We start from the raw sequence: 15,751 nt of genomic DNA, 5'->3' as shown, positions 1-15,751 counted from the left end.
GAGTCACTGCTTTGCAAGCTCTCCTAAAGATCCTACAATTGCAAAAGGACTTAGAGAAAGGCAACCTCCATAACACTGGCTGGGATTATTTTTAAAACTGTGTCCCAGAAGAAATGATTACCCTAGTCAGCCCTTAAAGTTAGGTTTTATAGACATTCTGGTGAATAACTCTGGGTCAGCACTGAGGCAAGCCAACTGAGTAACATAAAATAAAGTGTTAATCTTTTACCTCAATCTGAGCACCTTTTAAGTTATAGAGGAAAGGAAGGTTGGACTGTTTTGAAAAAGTCATTTATTTATTTATTCAACAAATATTTATTGAGCACATACTATGTGCTGTGTGCTTCTATAGATGTGGGGATAGAGCAGTGAATAAAATAAAATAAAAATTCTCTGCCATCCTGGAAGTTTATATTCTAGAGATTATAAATCCATCTGCCCCATGGTTTCTAAGCTACCTCTCAATCAGAAGCAAAGTGGGCATCACAATTCCAAAATCCTCAAGATTGAGGAATGAGCATTATAAGGGGATACTGCAACTATGGATCAAAGTAGACTTATTATTATTCTGGTAATGGAAGAACTTGTAACATTGATATAAAGACAGTGGACACCAGACGTTCTGAGGGGAGGGAGAGGGAAGAATAGGTATAACATAGGGCATTGGGGGACATTTGGGACATGTTCTGCATGATATTGCAATGACAGATACAGACCCTTGTACATTTTGCAAAACCTATAAAATTTGTGCATTGCAAAGTGTAAACCATAATGTAAACTATAGATCATGGTTAGTAGCAGTACTTCAATACTTATTCATCAATTGCAACAAATGTGCCACACTAATGGAAGATGCTGTTAGTGGTGGAATGTGTGAGAGGGGTAGGGCTGAGATATGTGGGAATCCCCTATATTGTCAATGTAATGTTTATGTAATCTAAAACCTCTTAAAAAAAAAATGGGCAGAACCCAAGGCTGTCTGGTCAATGTCAACTCTAAGAACCTTATTTTTGTAATTAGGGCTCACATGTGGTCATTCAAAAGTTCAAGCCAGAAACAGTGTCATACCTGGGGCTTGCTTCAAAATAATCCAGTGGGAGGGGTGGTGAGTGGGGCACAGAGATGAAACAAGATTGGCCATGAGTAGTTTACTGTTGTAGCTTTTATTCATTTTATTCATTATACCGTTCTCCTTACTTTTACACATATTAGAATTTTTTCATAATGAAAAGTGTTTAAAAGATCAATTCGGTCAAAATCAAATCTTTAGCCTCATACTCAACTCAAAGTCTTTCCCTCCCTCCAGCCCAGGCCTGGCCATGACTGGTGGGAAAAGGAGGAGGTTGGGATGCCCTTGCTGCTTCCCCTTCGTCCACTCTTGTTGCTGGCCCTTCTGGAGCTGAGGCAAGGGGTAAGAGTCTTGTTAGTTAGATGGTGCCATTGGTGGTTTTAATTTGGATGGTAATGCTCTCTGCATGGCAGACATTCAGATGTTATTCTCTGGTGGGCATGGTCCCATGAATGGAGCTTGAGCTGGTTATTTGACTTAGCAACCGCCTAGTCCTCAGTGCACTAACAAACCCTGATTGGGTTTACAGGCTGCCTCTCCTCACCCTTTGATGGGGGCGCTGCTCCAGCCAGCCTCTTGCCTTCACAGCTCCCCACGTGATAAGCAGGCACTGTCTTTCTATTCATGGGTTCGTGCATGCCCTGTGCAACCAGACAGAACCAGTCCATTTCTCAAGGACTCCCTTACAGTGCTCTGCTCTGTCCACCTCTCTGCTCTAGGTGCTAGCTTGGGGTCTCCACAGCTCAGCAAGCCAGACAGCAAGTGAGGTGACCACCTCCTCTCTTGTGCACCCCTAATCCTTTCAAGGAGTTTATTGGACCACTTCTCACTTGGCTTGGAGAGGAGAGCCACCTCTTCTTCCACCATGGGAACAGGATAAGAAAAGCCCCAATTCCCCTCTCCCAGTCCCACAATGCATTGTTTCCCTCACTTCATTGAACTTCAGCCTTCAGTTTGAATAGTCGAGGTGGGAGTGCCTGGAGGGAAGACCAGTTTGTCCATCTCTTAATAACCCCTGGGAGGGGGGAGGGGTCATTAGCAGCTATTTGGCTCTTGATGTAGGACTATTTCAAGCTTATTGGGTTCAGCTTTGGAAATTTAGCCAACATTCCAAGCCAACAGGAGAGGTCCCGATCCATATTCTGTTTCCCTGATTTTAGGAATTTTTCCAAATTGGTTTTAAGCCTCTTAGTTGTCTATTGAGGTATTTATCTCATCTCTCAGTAAAGACACCTTTTGAAGCTCTAACCACCCTTTGGGTCATTTTTTTTCCTGGTGCACAAGCCTCAAGTGAATTGATTAACCACGTAATAGTCAGCCATTCATTATTCTGAATGTGGCAGATTAAAACAAATCTCATTAAGAGAACTGGCTTCTTTGGCATCACAGTTTTATTTATAGCTGCAGCTGACATTTATTGACTTCTTACTACATGCCAAGCACTGTGTTAAGCACTTATGTGTATTATCATATGTAATCCTTATTATAACCTATTAAGATATAGGTACTATTACTATCCTTATTTTATTTGTGAGGAAAGAGTAAAACAGAATGGTCAAGTATTGTTTTCAAAGCCACAGAGCAAGTGATAGAATTAGGATTTGAACCTAGGTATCACTCACTACAAACGCCACACTCTCTACCAATATTTTCTGCCAAGAACAGTGTTTGGTGCCTTATATACACAAGTGTTTTCCCCCAAACTATTTTGGACTACAGGTGAAGAAAGATTCTTTCTTCTAGTTCTGGCAAAGTCTGTCCAGGACACCATTTGGGGATCTCCATTCAGTAGGGGTAATTTTGAGTCTGGTTTCCTTAGTCAGGTCTTAGAAAGAAGCCCATATGTCAACCAGGAAGGTGGGAAGGAAAGAAAATGCCAAGAGGAATTTGGGGTCAAAGGATCTACCATTTTCTTGCCATCTTCTGGGTCCCTGCTATAATTTTTATCCCATGGACCAGAGCCGAAGCACTGATAACAACCTCATGCCTCCTCACTCTTAAAACCTTTCAGTGTTCCCCATAGCCTCAGGAGAAAGTCATAGTCCTTAACAGTTCTAGTCCAAGACACCAATATCTCTAGCCAGATTTAATGCAACAGCCTCCTCATTTATATCCTGGCCTTCACTCTTGTCCCTGTAGAGCCCATTACCACTCAGTGGCTAGAGTGAGATTTCCAAAGCATAAATCAGATCATGCTACTCCCCTGCTTTAATTTGTGCAATGGTTTCACATTGTCAAAGACTAATACCCAAATTCTTTATCCTGGCCATGTAGGTCTGCATATTCTAGTCCCAGTCCATCTCTCTGACCTCACTCCCTGTGGAATTTCCTCTCATTCAGGAGTTTTCCACCACACGATCCTTTCTGTCCTTCTAAAAAGCCATGTTCATTCCCACATCAGAGTGTTTCACTTGATGTTCCTTCTGCTTGGGGATGCTTTCCCTAGATCCTCTTAAGGCTGCTCCTTATCTGTCATTTACTTTTCTCAACTCAAAAGTCATCTCTTTAGTGAGGGGTTTGGGGGTTATATGGGGACCTCATATTTTTTTAATGTAACATTAAAAAGATAAATAAAAAGTCATCTCCTTGGAGAATCCTTCCTGGCCACATGACCTAAAGCAGTCTTCCCACTGCCAACAATGATTAATAACAGGCCACATTACCCAATTTTATTCTCTTCACAGTGTTTGCCACTACCAATATTTTTTGGTCTTAAAGGTTAAATTGAGCACCCCCAAAAGATATGCTTTAATCTTAACTCCCAGTCCTTTGGGATATGATTAGTTAAGAGGCCACCAGACTGGATCAGGGTGGGACCTAATCCAATATGATGGGTCTCCTTCTAAGAAGGAGAGAAGAGACACAGACCCACAGGAGAGGAGACCATGTGAAGACAAGCAGGGACTGAAGTATTGCAACGGTAAGCTGAGGAATGCCAAGAATTGCTGGCAAACCACCGGGAGCTAGGAAGACACAAGGAAGGATTCTCCTTATAGGTTTCAGAAGGAGCATGGCCCTACTGACACCGTGATTTCAGATTTCTAGGTTCCCAAACTGTGAGACAATGCATTTCTCTTGTTTTCAACCACCTAGCAAACTAAGACAGTGGGCTACACATTTACTGACTGTAATGTAAGCTTCTTAGAAGCAGGGAGTCCGTCTGTTTTGCTCACTGCTGTCTTCTCGGTATCTATAGTGAGCAGTACCTGATAAATAAGTGGGTCTTGATAAATATTTGTTGATTGATCTAACATGGCTAATCCGGTCCTACATGATCTGACATCTACATATCTATATTGTATAGTGAACACCTGTTATTGTTTACTTCCTATCATTTCTTCATACTTCTTCTGGTAATGGCACCTTAGATTTCCCCAGAGGAATAACTGTCTTTCTCCACTATGAGTCCACCTGGATTAAAGTGAAGCTGACTTTCTTCTATGTGTGTCTGTGAGTGAAAAATCAGTGTGTTCCATTTCCTGGCCACCGTGATTGGTTCAGGTGGGTGTGAACAAAATAGGTCAGTGAGAAACTGGCTCTAAGACATGACTGTAACTATTGGTGGATAAATGTTCTTTTTCTGCTAAGGTTACTCGGCTGGTAGTATGCAATGCAAATCAGAATCTCTTGGCAGTAGGGAAGAGGGCCAGGCTGAGAATGGAGCCAACGCAGAGGAAGGCAGGGCTGAGATGGAGAGAGGCAGCCTCGTGATGCCATCATTTGAGACCCTGGAGGCAGCCATGCCTGGGTATGTTTACCTTTGGGCCTTTGAGTTAAACGCACTGACTGATTCCTCTTATTTATTTTGCACACTTGGAGTTGAATTTCTGTAAACTGTGGTTAGAAGATTTGTATCTGTTAGGGATTGAATCATGTACCCAAAAAAAGAGAGGTTCAAATCCTGAACTGCATTCCTGTGAATGTGAGCACATTTGTAAATGGTATCTTTGAAAATCTTAAGGCAAATCAGGGCATGGACTCATTTGTGTATAGGATCTTCCAAGATCCTATTGAGGTGTGGTCAGTTCATTCAAAGTGGGCTTTAATCCTTATTCCTGGAGGCCTTAAAAAGAGAAGTCAGAAGTCAGAGAAACCTGCAGGAGGAGACCAATGATAATGTCATGTGACAGAGGTCATCAAAAGAACTCTACAGACTCCAGAAGAAAGCAAAACAAACATTTTAAATAAAAAGGATATATCAGGGAAGAGCATTCAAGGCAGAGGGAATAAATGGATGAATCACAGGAAACACCTGGCATTTCTGCATTGATAAAGCAGGAGGCGCCTGGGTGAGATGGACAGTAGCTTGCAGCTTACTGCTTTCATTTATTTTAAAATTTACTTTAGACCATTATCAAAGAATACATGCATGAGACTTTTAAAAATCAAGTAGTGTAGAAGAGACTATAATGAAAAGCAGCTGTCCCTGTCCCACCCCAGTCCTTCTCCCCAAGTGTAACCATCCATTTCTGTCTTAGTTTAGCTCATTTCATCCAAATCTCTCCTCTCTCTCCAAATATAGTTGTAGAATATTTTTAGTTCCTCTATTGGTTATATTTGAAACTTTCAATAACATACTTGAACCTCTGATTCTCCTACTATTAACTAAAGACAGTAACCCTTGCTGTTATTTTTGTAATATCAGGATATTACACCCTTACAGTACTTCCCTCCTTTTATAACCATCTGACTTTTATCACTCTTCTAGACAGTAGGACAATACACGGCTGCAACTGAAAGCCTAAGGAGTTTCAGCAACTGAAAGAGGGTTAGTAAGGCTGAAGTTTATATAATGATATGAGAATGTATTTTATAGCTATATTAAGTTTTCCATGCTTTTTAAGATTGAATCTAAAAGTAGAATACTAATAAATAGGCCATAATGAAAACATCAAGGGATAATTTCAAGATGGCCGGGACTTTATTATTCAGTCCCTGTGTGCTTGTTTTTTTATCATCTCTTTCACTTACACTCATATAAGAAGAACATTTCTCTTTTAACCTATGCTCCGTATTCCTCCATTGGAAGAAGGGTACAGACAAAAGACGAGGTTGGGTCTGTGCTGCTGACACCTAGCCTAGTTCCACTTCTAGCAGAGGGCTCCAGTGTCTTCTGAGCTCCCAAAGACTGACATGTCATCTTCTCATTCACAGTCACCTTTTGCTGCTGAACCCATGGGCATCACCAGCATAATTCCAAAGGTGAAACACATTGAATTTTGTAGTAGAGTCTTTTGAAATTTCATGGAAATTCCTCCTTCTCTGATAACTGTCCTCTTTTCCCCAACTCACTACGGCTGACACTGGTGGCCATATTTGTACTACATGACCCTGCTTTCTTGGCAACAGCTGACTGGACCAGGAAATGGCACATGACACATGTTAGGCCAAACAGATTTTCTTTCCAGGAAGTTTTAAATTTGGTACTAAAATTGCCCAAATTGGTTTGAATACAGGTGACATAAAAACTCAAAGTTTAGCTTCCATCTTGAGGACTGAAGTAGAGAAGGCAAAATAATTTTAATTTAAAAATATGAAAGGAAGCAAAGATGAAATATGGAATGATTGACAAGGATCTTGATGGCTTGTATTTCCTGCTGCCAGTACCTTCTGAGGCCTGATTGTATCTTTGCCCTTAGGTTCCTTATAACTCTCACATCCTTACTCCAGATCCCCTCTTTTCTTAAGCTGATTCTAGTGAGTTTCTGCTGTTTACAGCTAAAATGTACCAGCTCGTAAATTATCCCCTACTATATAATGGGCTCCTTGGAGAGAGGAACCACATCTCTATATCCTCTAAAGTGCTGAGCAGAATTCCTTGCACATAGCAGGCTCCCAAGAAGCATTTATAGAATTGAATCAGCTGTCAAGCTGTCAGTACGTCTTCTTAATGACACAACCACTTTCAGGGATCCTGAACCCTTTTTAGGTGAGGGTCGCTTGGATGTATGAGAGGATGAACATGAAAAGCCCATGTCAACACATTTTGCCAGCTTCCCTACAAAAAGCCCAGTGGAGGAAAAAAAGCCATAATAAGAGAATCAAACTTCAGTCTCAAGCCATATGAATGCCTCCAAGTTTCTTGCCAGATGAATAAGATCAGAGAGGGTCATCAGCAAACACAGAACAGTCTGGCTCTATCTCTAAAAGGAGAGGGTGCTTAGAATCTTTTGGGTTCCTGATGAATCTTGTGAAAGAGACCTCTGGTGGTAAGAATGAGCAATTACATCTAGGCTCAGAAGCAAATTCTATGCACCGTGTACACAAAACTACACATGCAATTGAATGAAAGGATGAGGTTACCCCCTAGTAAGTGGGGAGAAATCATCTAGAACTAGCTGAAGGCCTCATTGCCTCCTCACTCCCACTCCAGTCAGGTGTTCTGACTTGTTCCAAAAGCAGGTTCAAGGCTTCCCACACTTTGTGATCAGCATTGGCCCTGGGCAAATTACAAAGGACAATCCAGTCCCACCAAATCTCCTTGCACCAAGCTCAGCAGAAAGCTCCATTATTGAAATGTGTGTCCCTTTCTCTTCTAACTATTCACATCCTGACCCATGATTATCACCCTTATCTACCTCAGCTCCTGACCCTTTCCCCAGTTCCACCTGGGTGCCTGGTTCCTTCTGCTGGACCTCCTGGGCACCACACTGAGTGTATGAGCTTCCATTACGGAGATGCAGGGGTAGAGGTGGCACTGTTTTGTTTTGTTGTGGGTCTGGTGAATGGAGTGATTGGGGCATACTCTCCCTAAGTCCAAAGCCCATTGATCTTCCATCACCATGGTCTTGCTTTGAGAAAAGTCCTTTCTCACCCTTACTGGAGTAAGAGAAGAACTAAGCAGATCCTGGAAGGGCCATTTGGGTCATTATTAATTGTCTCATATTATTTAAGTTTATGAGACTGGGAAAGGGAAATTTCATTAATTTAACAAAACCTCTTAGGAGGGACCAAATCCATCTCCATGTGACATGTGACTTTTTCTTTAAAAATTTTTAAAAAATCAAAGCAGGACATTTTATCAAAAGCAAATTTTCCTTTCAGGAAAAAAAACACAAACTTGTTGAAGATCTTGGATACCTTCCCCACTACCTCCTGCCATTCTTCTTAGGTATGGCTAGCTGTGGTCCTGGGCCAATGTATTTGGTGATTTGCTAAATTTTCAGAATTTCTACTTTTTCCCCATGTGTCAGTTTTTGTGAACCATGACACATGTATATGCAACTAAATTCATATACATGCACACACTCACATATTCAAACCTACACTGTACTTACATGCATGCACGCTATATATTTGTAGTGAACACATTCATTCACATAACTCACAAAAGGATATTCAAGTACAAACATATGTTCACATACCTCCTTTACTTTTGCAACAAATTCACAGACATTTGGAACTCAAAACTAAATAGAACATAGCACAGATATACATTCAAACACATTCATTGCACCTGTAGGTAAACCTAACTCCAAAATCCAAGTCTTTACATGAGCTTAACACCAAAATAAACATAACAACTTCGCTGAGAAGTTATGGGTTGCATTTGAGAACTCTTCAATATGTTGCTGCTCCTCAGTCATCTGAACAGAAATTCTCAGACTGATAGTCAGTGATGGCACTAGGGGAGTATGTAACCAGTGATTAACTCCCATCACATGTTTAGCCCAGTTAAGCAACATATAAACTTTACAATTGGTTGTGGACACATCTAAGGGACTGCGGAAACATCCTAAGCAGCCTCAGTTCCAAACGCCAACATGCCACAGGGAAAAGAAAACAATAAAGGCAATTGTGTGATTTGTCCTTAACTCAACTCAGTGCGTGCCCACAAACAAACCAGAATGCATAAAAAAGATAGTGAAATGCCAATCCTTTGCAACATTGGCTATTTTCAGGGGAGAGTCTCATTAGCTTTCAGGTGTGCAATGTCATTTGCACTTTGCACTAAGAAGGAAAACAGACTTAACTTCCCCTGTCTCATGGTCTGATTTGGGTACCAGCAAATGAACATTCCAGGAACCTTTGGAAAGGATCTGACATTTGTAGTAACACCCTCACCTTTAATCCACCAGACCCTCAAATGTAGGAGTATTAAAATATATAAAAAGTATATCCCAAGACCAAAATACCTCATATTCCTGCCCAAAGTCCCTGCAATCTGTAAAACACAATCTCTATACATTTAGCTCCTTTGGTCTTTTCCGAATACATTATCAAATGTACATGAACAGTTCCGGGTCTGATCTGAGAACATTGTCTCCGGTGTACACCAGAGCTCCAGAGAAACGAGGGTAGACATATTGGTTTGTTTTCTGGGGAACCAAATTGAGATAGACTATACACAGATGTGCCTGTGACTGCACTTTTTGCACGCCCAAGTGAGCCATAGAACCGTCTCTCCGGGCTGCGGTTCCTTTTAAGACGACTCGGTCTTTCGGGTCTTCTCTCCCCAGTGGGCTTCAAGGCGCCCGCGGCAAAAGGCAAACTTGCCGGGCTCAGTGAATTGGGGGGGGGGGGGGGGGGGAACGACGGGGGGGGACGACGCCGCGTTGGGGGGGGGGGGGGGGAGCCTAGAGAGCGCCAGAGTGCGCTGCGGGCTCCTTTCCCCTTCCCCTTTCCTTAACCCTTCCCTGAGCGGAGCCACAGGGTCGTGCTGAAACGCCCAGAAGCCGGGGTGCCGACTGCCCAGGGTTCCCGAAACTTTGCGCGGAGCGTGGGCTTGACTGGGCAGAGCCGAGCAGGCTGGTTGGCCTGGGAAGAGTCGGAGGGAGGGGGAGACTGTCCCTTCGGCACCCCAAGTCTCCAGCCCCGGCGCTAGAGAGGCGGAGGGGTGCAGCAGCAGGAGAGCAGCTGTCCCTTCAGCACCGCGGACCTTCACGCCTGGGCTTTGCGAAGGCGGAGGCGGGCAACAGGCGAGAGCTGTCCCTTCAGCACCGCAAACCTTGGCCCTCCGGTGTAAGCACCCGGCCCCCGCCCCAGGACTGTCTTTTCTCCAGTTTGAGCGGGGGTGTCTGGAGCAGGCGGAGAGCTTTCCTGGGAGGCTGGGGAAGCGGTGAACACTCTTCTCAGCGACTCGCCTCCCAGCAGTGCTATTTTTTGCCATCCGCCCTCACCCCCAGCACACGCGCTCGCACACACAGGCACGCACGCACACACACACAGACCTCTCTGGATTTCTTTGCCTTGAGTCTCCCGGGGCTGTGAGGAGCCGGGCGCATCTCAAACCGAGCTGGCAGCTCCCAGCTCCGGAGCCATGCCCTGCACGGACCCTCATCCTTACCAAGCGCCCGAGGAATGAAAGGAACCCAGGGATCCTCAGAAGGCGGCAGTGATGTGGACCAACCCCCTGGAGCCTCTACCCTTCCGAGGGCCCTAGAAGACCCGGGGAACTGGAGAGAGCTCCAGAGAGGAAATCCCAGCTTTCCCAAAGTCCCTGTGGATGCTGACAAAAGGAGACACGAATTGCTGGAGGAGCCTGCCCTAGGTTACTCAGCTGCAGAGTGATTTTCCCCTCTGGCACTGAACCTCCCCCTCCAACCCCCAGCCATCCAGAGTACCATGAAGAATTATGAGGATGTGTGACAGAGGTATCCAGATGTTGATCACGACTGTGGGAGCCTTCGCTGCTTTTAGTTTAATGACCATTGCAGTGGGCACGGACTACTGGTTATATTCCAGAGGTGTGTGCAGGACTAAATCTACAAGTGATAATGAAACCAGCAGGAAGAATGAAGAAGTAATGACCCATTCGGGGCTGTGGAGGACCTGCTGCCTAGAAGGTATTTACAAATTCCTCTCAATGGCTCCAGATAATCCAGTTTCTGCTATTCTGGTGGGTGTTTGGGGAGATGGAGGTGGTGATGGGGAAAGAGGAATAGTTCGAATTTTTGCTGAGAATGTGCAGGTGTCCAGACTCTGTTCACAGTGAGCCTGAAGCTGTGTGGGATGAAGGGGTTGGTTTTTGTTGATTGTTTCTGGAATGAGCTTCATCATATAAGATTTCTTGGCACTATAGGCAGCTTCTGCAGTTGAGAAAAGTCTTCAAATCCAAAATTCCCAGAAATATTGTGAACTGCTTTGATCTCTTGCTTAAGATGGGGTCTTTCTTACCATTTAAATTGCATTTCATTGGGGTGGGGGAGAGGGGCAAGGGAGGGAAAGAGAGAGAGAAAAAGAGACTCCCTGAATTGACCAGGCACCCTCGTGGTTATTTTCTTATTTACCCAGATTAGTCTTATCAGTTTCTTCTGAGTTTGGTCTGTTTTCATGAACTTCCATTGTCAACCAGTTCCAGGGTGACATATATGAACACTTCACACACATAGGTGCACACACACACACAATTTAAGAAAACTTCCTCAGTGATACGTGTTTCAATATTTTTGATCAAAACTAAACTGAAATCTTGGTATTCAGTATCCACTTGTCTTCTTTCCTAAATCATCTCCAAACCTAACAAATATATTTCCATGATATTTCCATAAGATCAATTTTCTCAGAATCACAGGTTATAAGTTTTATTTTTTAATTATAAGATTAGTTATAAATAATAATTTGAAAGACAGACAAATTTACAATGTTAAGCCCTGGGGCAGCCTGTCTCATGATTAAACTTGCTTTCTACACCAGGAGTCACTCTCAACATCATTGGGCAATGTCTGATGTCAATGGCAGTAAACAGAAAGATGAAGAAAATCAAAGCTCTTTGGAACCTGGAAGTCTGAGGGATGTCACTGGATTAGAGGGCCATTAGAGAGTTTTCTCAGGCTTCTGAGGATTCTGAGGATCTTGTTACAGTGATGGGCAAGGAAATCTGGGTTTCCTCTATGCTCCCCTTCCCTGCCTGCCATTGGTTCCCCATCCCTGCATTCTCACTGGCTGGCTTTTGTCAGAGCTTCTTGGGAACTTGCATTTATGTAAATTGCTTAAGAAATCATGCTATGACATCACTTGCTAGTGTAATATTGCATCATTCTCTGGCCTTCTTCCCATGTGCTGACACTCTGAAGAACTGCTCTCCTGACTGTTGCGCTACTACAATTGATTCTGTGTCCAATGCAAATTTGCAACTAGTGGGAAGCCTAGGCATGAAAAGACTACTTTAAATGCAACAAAGAGCCACTCACTTGAAGCCAGAAGAACTGGATAACACTTCAAACTTGCTGTGTGACTTTGGCTATGACATTTATCCTCTCTGACTCTCAGTTTACTTATCTGGGAAATGATTAGCTTAGAATAGGTGGCCTTGAATTAGCACTACCTAAAGCTCATATGGTATCTGGTATAAGGACAGAAATTTTATCATAATTCTTTTTCTAACAGTGACAAAATATTAATATATGTGATTATTCTTGTGCAGGGATGGTGAAGCCAGTCACTTCAAAGAAATTTCAGAATTCCATTTCATAATGGGCAAAAATGAATTGAATTATCCTTTGTAAATATGTGGTTTTGGGGGTGTCTTGAGGCCTACATGATTCTAGGGATGGCATTAAAAAATCCCTGAGGCTCCTCCTGAGTCAAAATGTCATAGATGTATATCATGTTTCAGTCATTTCCAATTCTCCTCTTGGAGCTAAACCTGGGAATGCACAATTGCACGATTAAGCACCAAATTTGGCTTCTTCCATTGTCATCTATGAAAAAAATCTATTAGAGCAATAATAGATCTAAAATTCCTGAACCCTTGTTCAGAAAGTCTCAACAGATGGTTTCTCTTTCCTCCAACATCATGCCTTACACCTACAATTTGTACAAAGATTGTAACCCCATCTAGAAATTTTCTGTCCTTAGTGGTAGAAATGAAAAATTGAATCCATAAGAAATTGGGCATTTTTAGAAGAAGGAATTGGATGAATCTAAGATGTGTCCTTGGGCAGGTGAATGCTTTTGAAAAAATTGTTGCAGACCACCTAAATTTAGCCCAGCTATATTTGTTTTAGATTTTTTGAAATATTAAATACAGTAAGACACACAAATCTTAACGAATCACAGTAAACTTTTAGCTATATATGCAACCATAAAACCTGGATGAGCTTGGCTAAAATTTGAATCTCAGATATTTATTTCTTCATGTACTGAATTCATTAAGTGTTCAAGGAACTTGCTAGAGCCTGTGAGTTCTGCTTGGGAAGACACATGCTGTAGGCAGTATCCATCCTGGGCATTTCCATCCTTTGCTAGCAAGAAGATTTACAGCTGCCTCTCATTCAACATTTGTCTATCCCAAAGCCTCGACATGCTCATTTTCTGGTCCTTTAAACGTCAAAGGATAACTGGGAGCTTTGAAGCTCAATTTTCTTAAAAATAAAATTAGAGGAGTCAGTTTTACCATATTTTTTAAAAGCCATGAGAGAATGTGGCCATTTTGTCCAAAAGAAGAAAATGCTCAGGAGGGACATGACAGGTGTCTACAAATATCTGAAGGGCTGTCAAATGGAATACAGGTTTAAAATGTTCTGTGTGGTCTCAAGGGGGTAGAAGTAGGAAATGGAGGAAAATAGGTTTTACCTCAATGTAAATTACTATCCAATGTGGAATGGGAAGATTTAGGAAGATATTCAAGTATAAGAAAACAATATTAATTGTTCCCAATCTTGGCAAATCATCAGAATCTCAGGAGAAGCTTTAAAAAAAAACCAGAATCCCTGGCTGCACATCCAGATTCCCTGCTTCCATAGGTCTGGATAGATCTCTGGAATCCAATTTTTTTAAAAGTCCCCCCAAGCTATCATAATGTCAAAATCAACATTGGTTGAATATGGGCCTGGGAATCCCTATGTGTGTTGAGAATTATTGCATCACATCATATGAGAGAAAGTATGTTTCCAGTTTTCATTTCTATAATCCAAAAGAATGTCATTTATATGTCTCAATTACTATGTGTTATTACTGTTCTAAGAATTTTGAAAAATTAACTCTTTCTCTTTATAGAAGGTCAGTGATGTAGGTACTATTATTATGCTCATTTTAAAAGTAAGGGAATGGAGACCTGGAGATGTTACATAACTTGCCCAAGGTCATACACCTAAAAGCCACAGTGCTGGGATTTGGACCCAGACTATTCATAACCTAAGCCGTGCTGCCTCTCAGAGCCCTTGTAGAGAACATTAATTCGTGCTCCCGTGAATACTTTGCTACCAGTAAAAATGCTAGGTCATGTAAATACCCAGACACATGGGCTATTCCATTCAGGCCTCGATCTCAGAATGCTCAGCATGCCTGTGTAGCATCTGCAGGGGTGCAGGAGCCACCAGACAGGCACAAACTCAGAGGCAGCAAAGGACACGTTTTGAATGAAAAAAACAATCGACCTATGTAGAGACACCCACACTGAGAAACCAAAACGAATGCCTGACTCATTATCTGGAAAGCATGCAAGGCATTCACAAAGTAGTACCCCAACCTGCCACGTGTTTTCAAGAGCAGAGTTTGAATGAGAATGTGTTCAATATTTGACTCTCTTATTTAGAAAGTGGAAAGAACAAGGAGCCCTGGGTGTTAATCATATTTCTGTAACCAACAGTTATGTGAATGATACACACTGCTTTCTTCTTCTAGATCTCAATTTAACTGATTCTAAAACGAGAGCTTCAAATAAGATTAGGAGTAATAAAACCAAATGTCCACATGGACCAGGTGGTAATGTAAAGTGCAAAACAAGATCTTCACAGTTCTCTTAACTAAATTCTATGGGGGGAGGGGGTGGAGTAAGTACGTTTGAGGAGATAAATGGTAACTGTAACTTGGTCTCAGTGTGAAAGCAATGAGGAGTGGTGGGGACTGTGGCAAATGGGAGAGGATAAACTTCATCTAGAGGGCAACTACTACTTAGCTCAAGTTGATTTTTACCCTGAGGAAATGAGCACCAAATGCTGTCCAGTATTCCAAACAAAAGAAAGCCAGATATCAGGGCTTTTAGGCAAAATCTCTTCATTTTTGAAAGCTGACAATTAATTCAACATTTTAAGAACACTGTGCCAGACAAACCAACCTCACTTCCTAACTGAATTTGGCCCAGGGACTGCCAGTTTTGAGTCCTGGAAATGATCTAAGATGCCCTTTTAATTCAAATTCGATTCCTGAATTGTTCTTAGTCACTTCTTCAATTCCTTTAAAAAAAACTACCTAATAAGAAAAGAAAGCTCACTTAGAATTTTAGGATGGGAAACCTAAAATTACGGAAGTGATTCAACAAACTGCTATTCCTGCTACAGATGACACCAAACATCTGGCTGAAAAATTGAAAAAAATTAGCCAGTTAGTAGTTCCCCCATATTTCCAGATCTCCAGATGGTTGACTTTTTCAGACAGATGGGGTTCCAGCTTTATTTATGCATTCAGAAGCCTTTGAGGAAGCTGCAAGGATACAGCTAAGGAAGGGGATCCGAGAAGGACATAACACTGGTTAAGCATGTCCTATGTGCCAAGCCCTGCGGCAGGTGATTTCACATATGCTAACTCATACTATTTATCTCTCATCTCTCCCTGGTAGAATAGAAGCTCTCTGAGGATTGGGATTCTTGTCTGGTTGTGGCATTCTTATCTCCCTAGAACTTAGTAACAGAACCAAGTAGTCACTTCTGCTTCCCTAGTCCTGGCTTTAATGCTGCTCCTTCCCTTAGATGTGGGGGCAGAATATGCCAGAGCTATCTGGCTGTCTTACCTACTCCTGAC

The 15,751-nt window shown here is 42.4% G+C and overlaps 1 protein-coding gene across 1 annotated transcript in view; it reads left to right on the top strand.

Annotated features, from left to right (window-relative positions):
• Window positions 1-9,638: 9,638 nt before the first annotated feature.
• Window positions 9,639-15,751, top strand: part of CACNG3 (calcium voltage-gated channel auxiliary subunit gamma 3) — a 91,720-nt gene continuing 85,607 nt past the window's right edge. The window contains exon 1 of the mRNA XM_004477072.3: window positions 9,639-10,854. Coding sequence (XP_004477129.1) covers window positions 10,644-10,854 — 211 coding nt within the window. The 5' untranslated portion in view covers window positions 9,639-10,643. The remainder of the gene's footprint in view (window positions 10,855-15,751) is intronic.

Source organism: Dasypus novemcinctus, chromosome 23 (genome assembly GCF_030445035.2).
Source record: "Dasypus novemcinctus isolate mDasNov1 chromosome 23, mDasNov1.1.hap2, whole genome shotgun sequence".
Classification (NCBI taxonomy): domain Eukaryota; kingdom Metazoa; phylum Chordata; class Mammalia; order Cingulata; family Dasypodidae; genus Dasypus; species Dasypus novemcinctus.
Note: the sequence above shows the minus strand (reverse complement) of the source record. Positions and strands in the feature narration are given on the sequence as shown.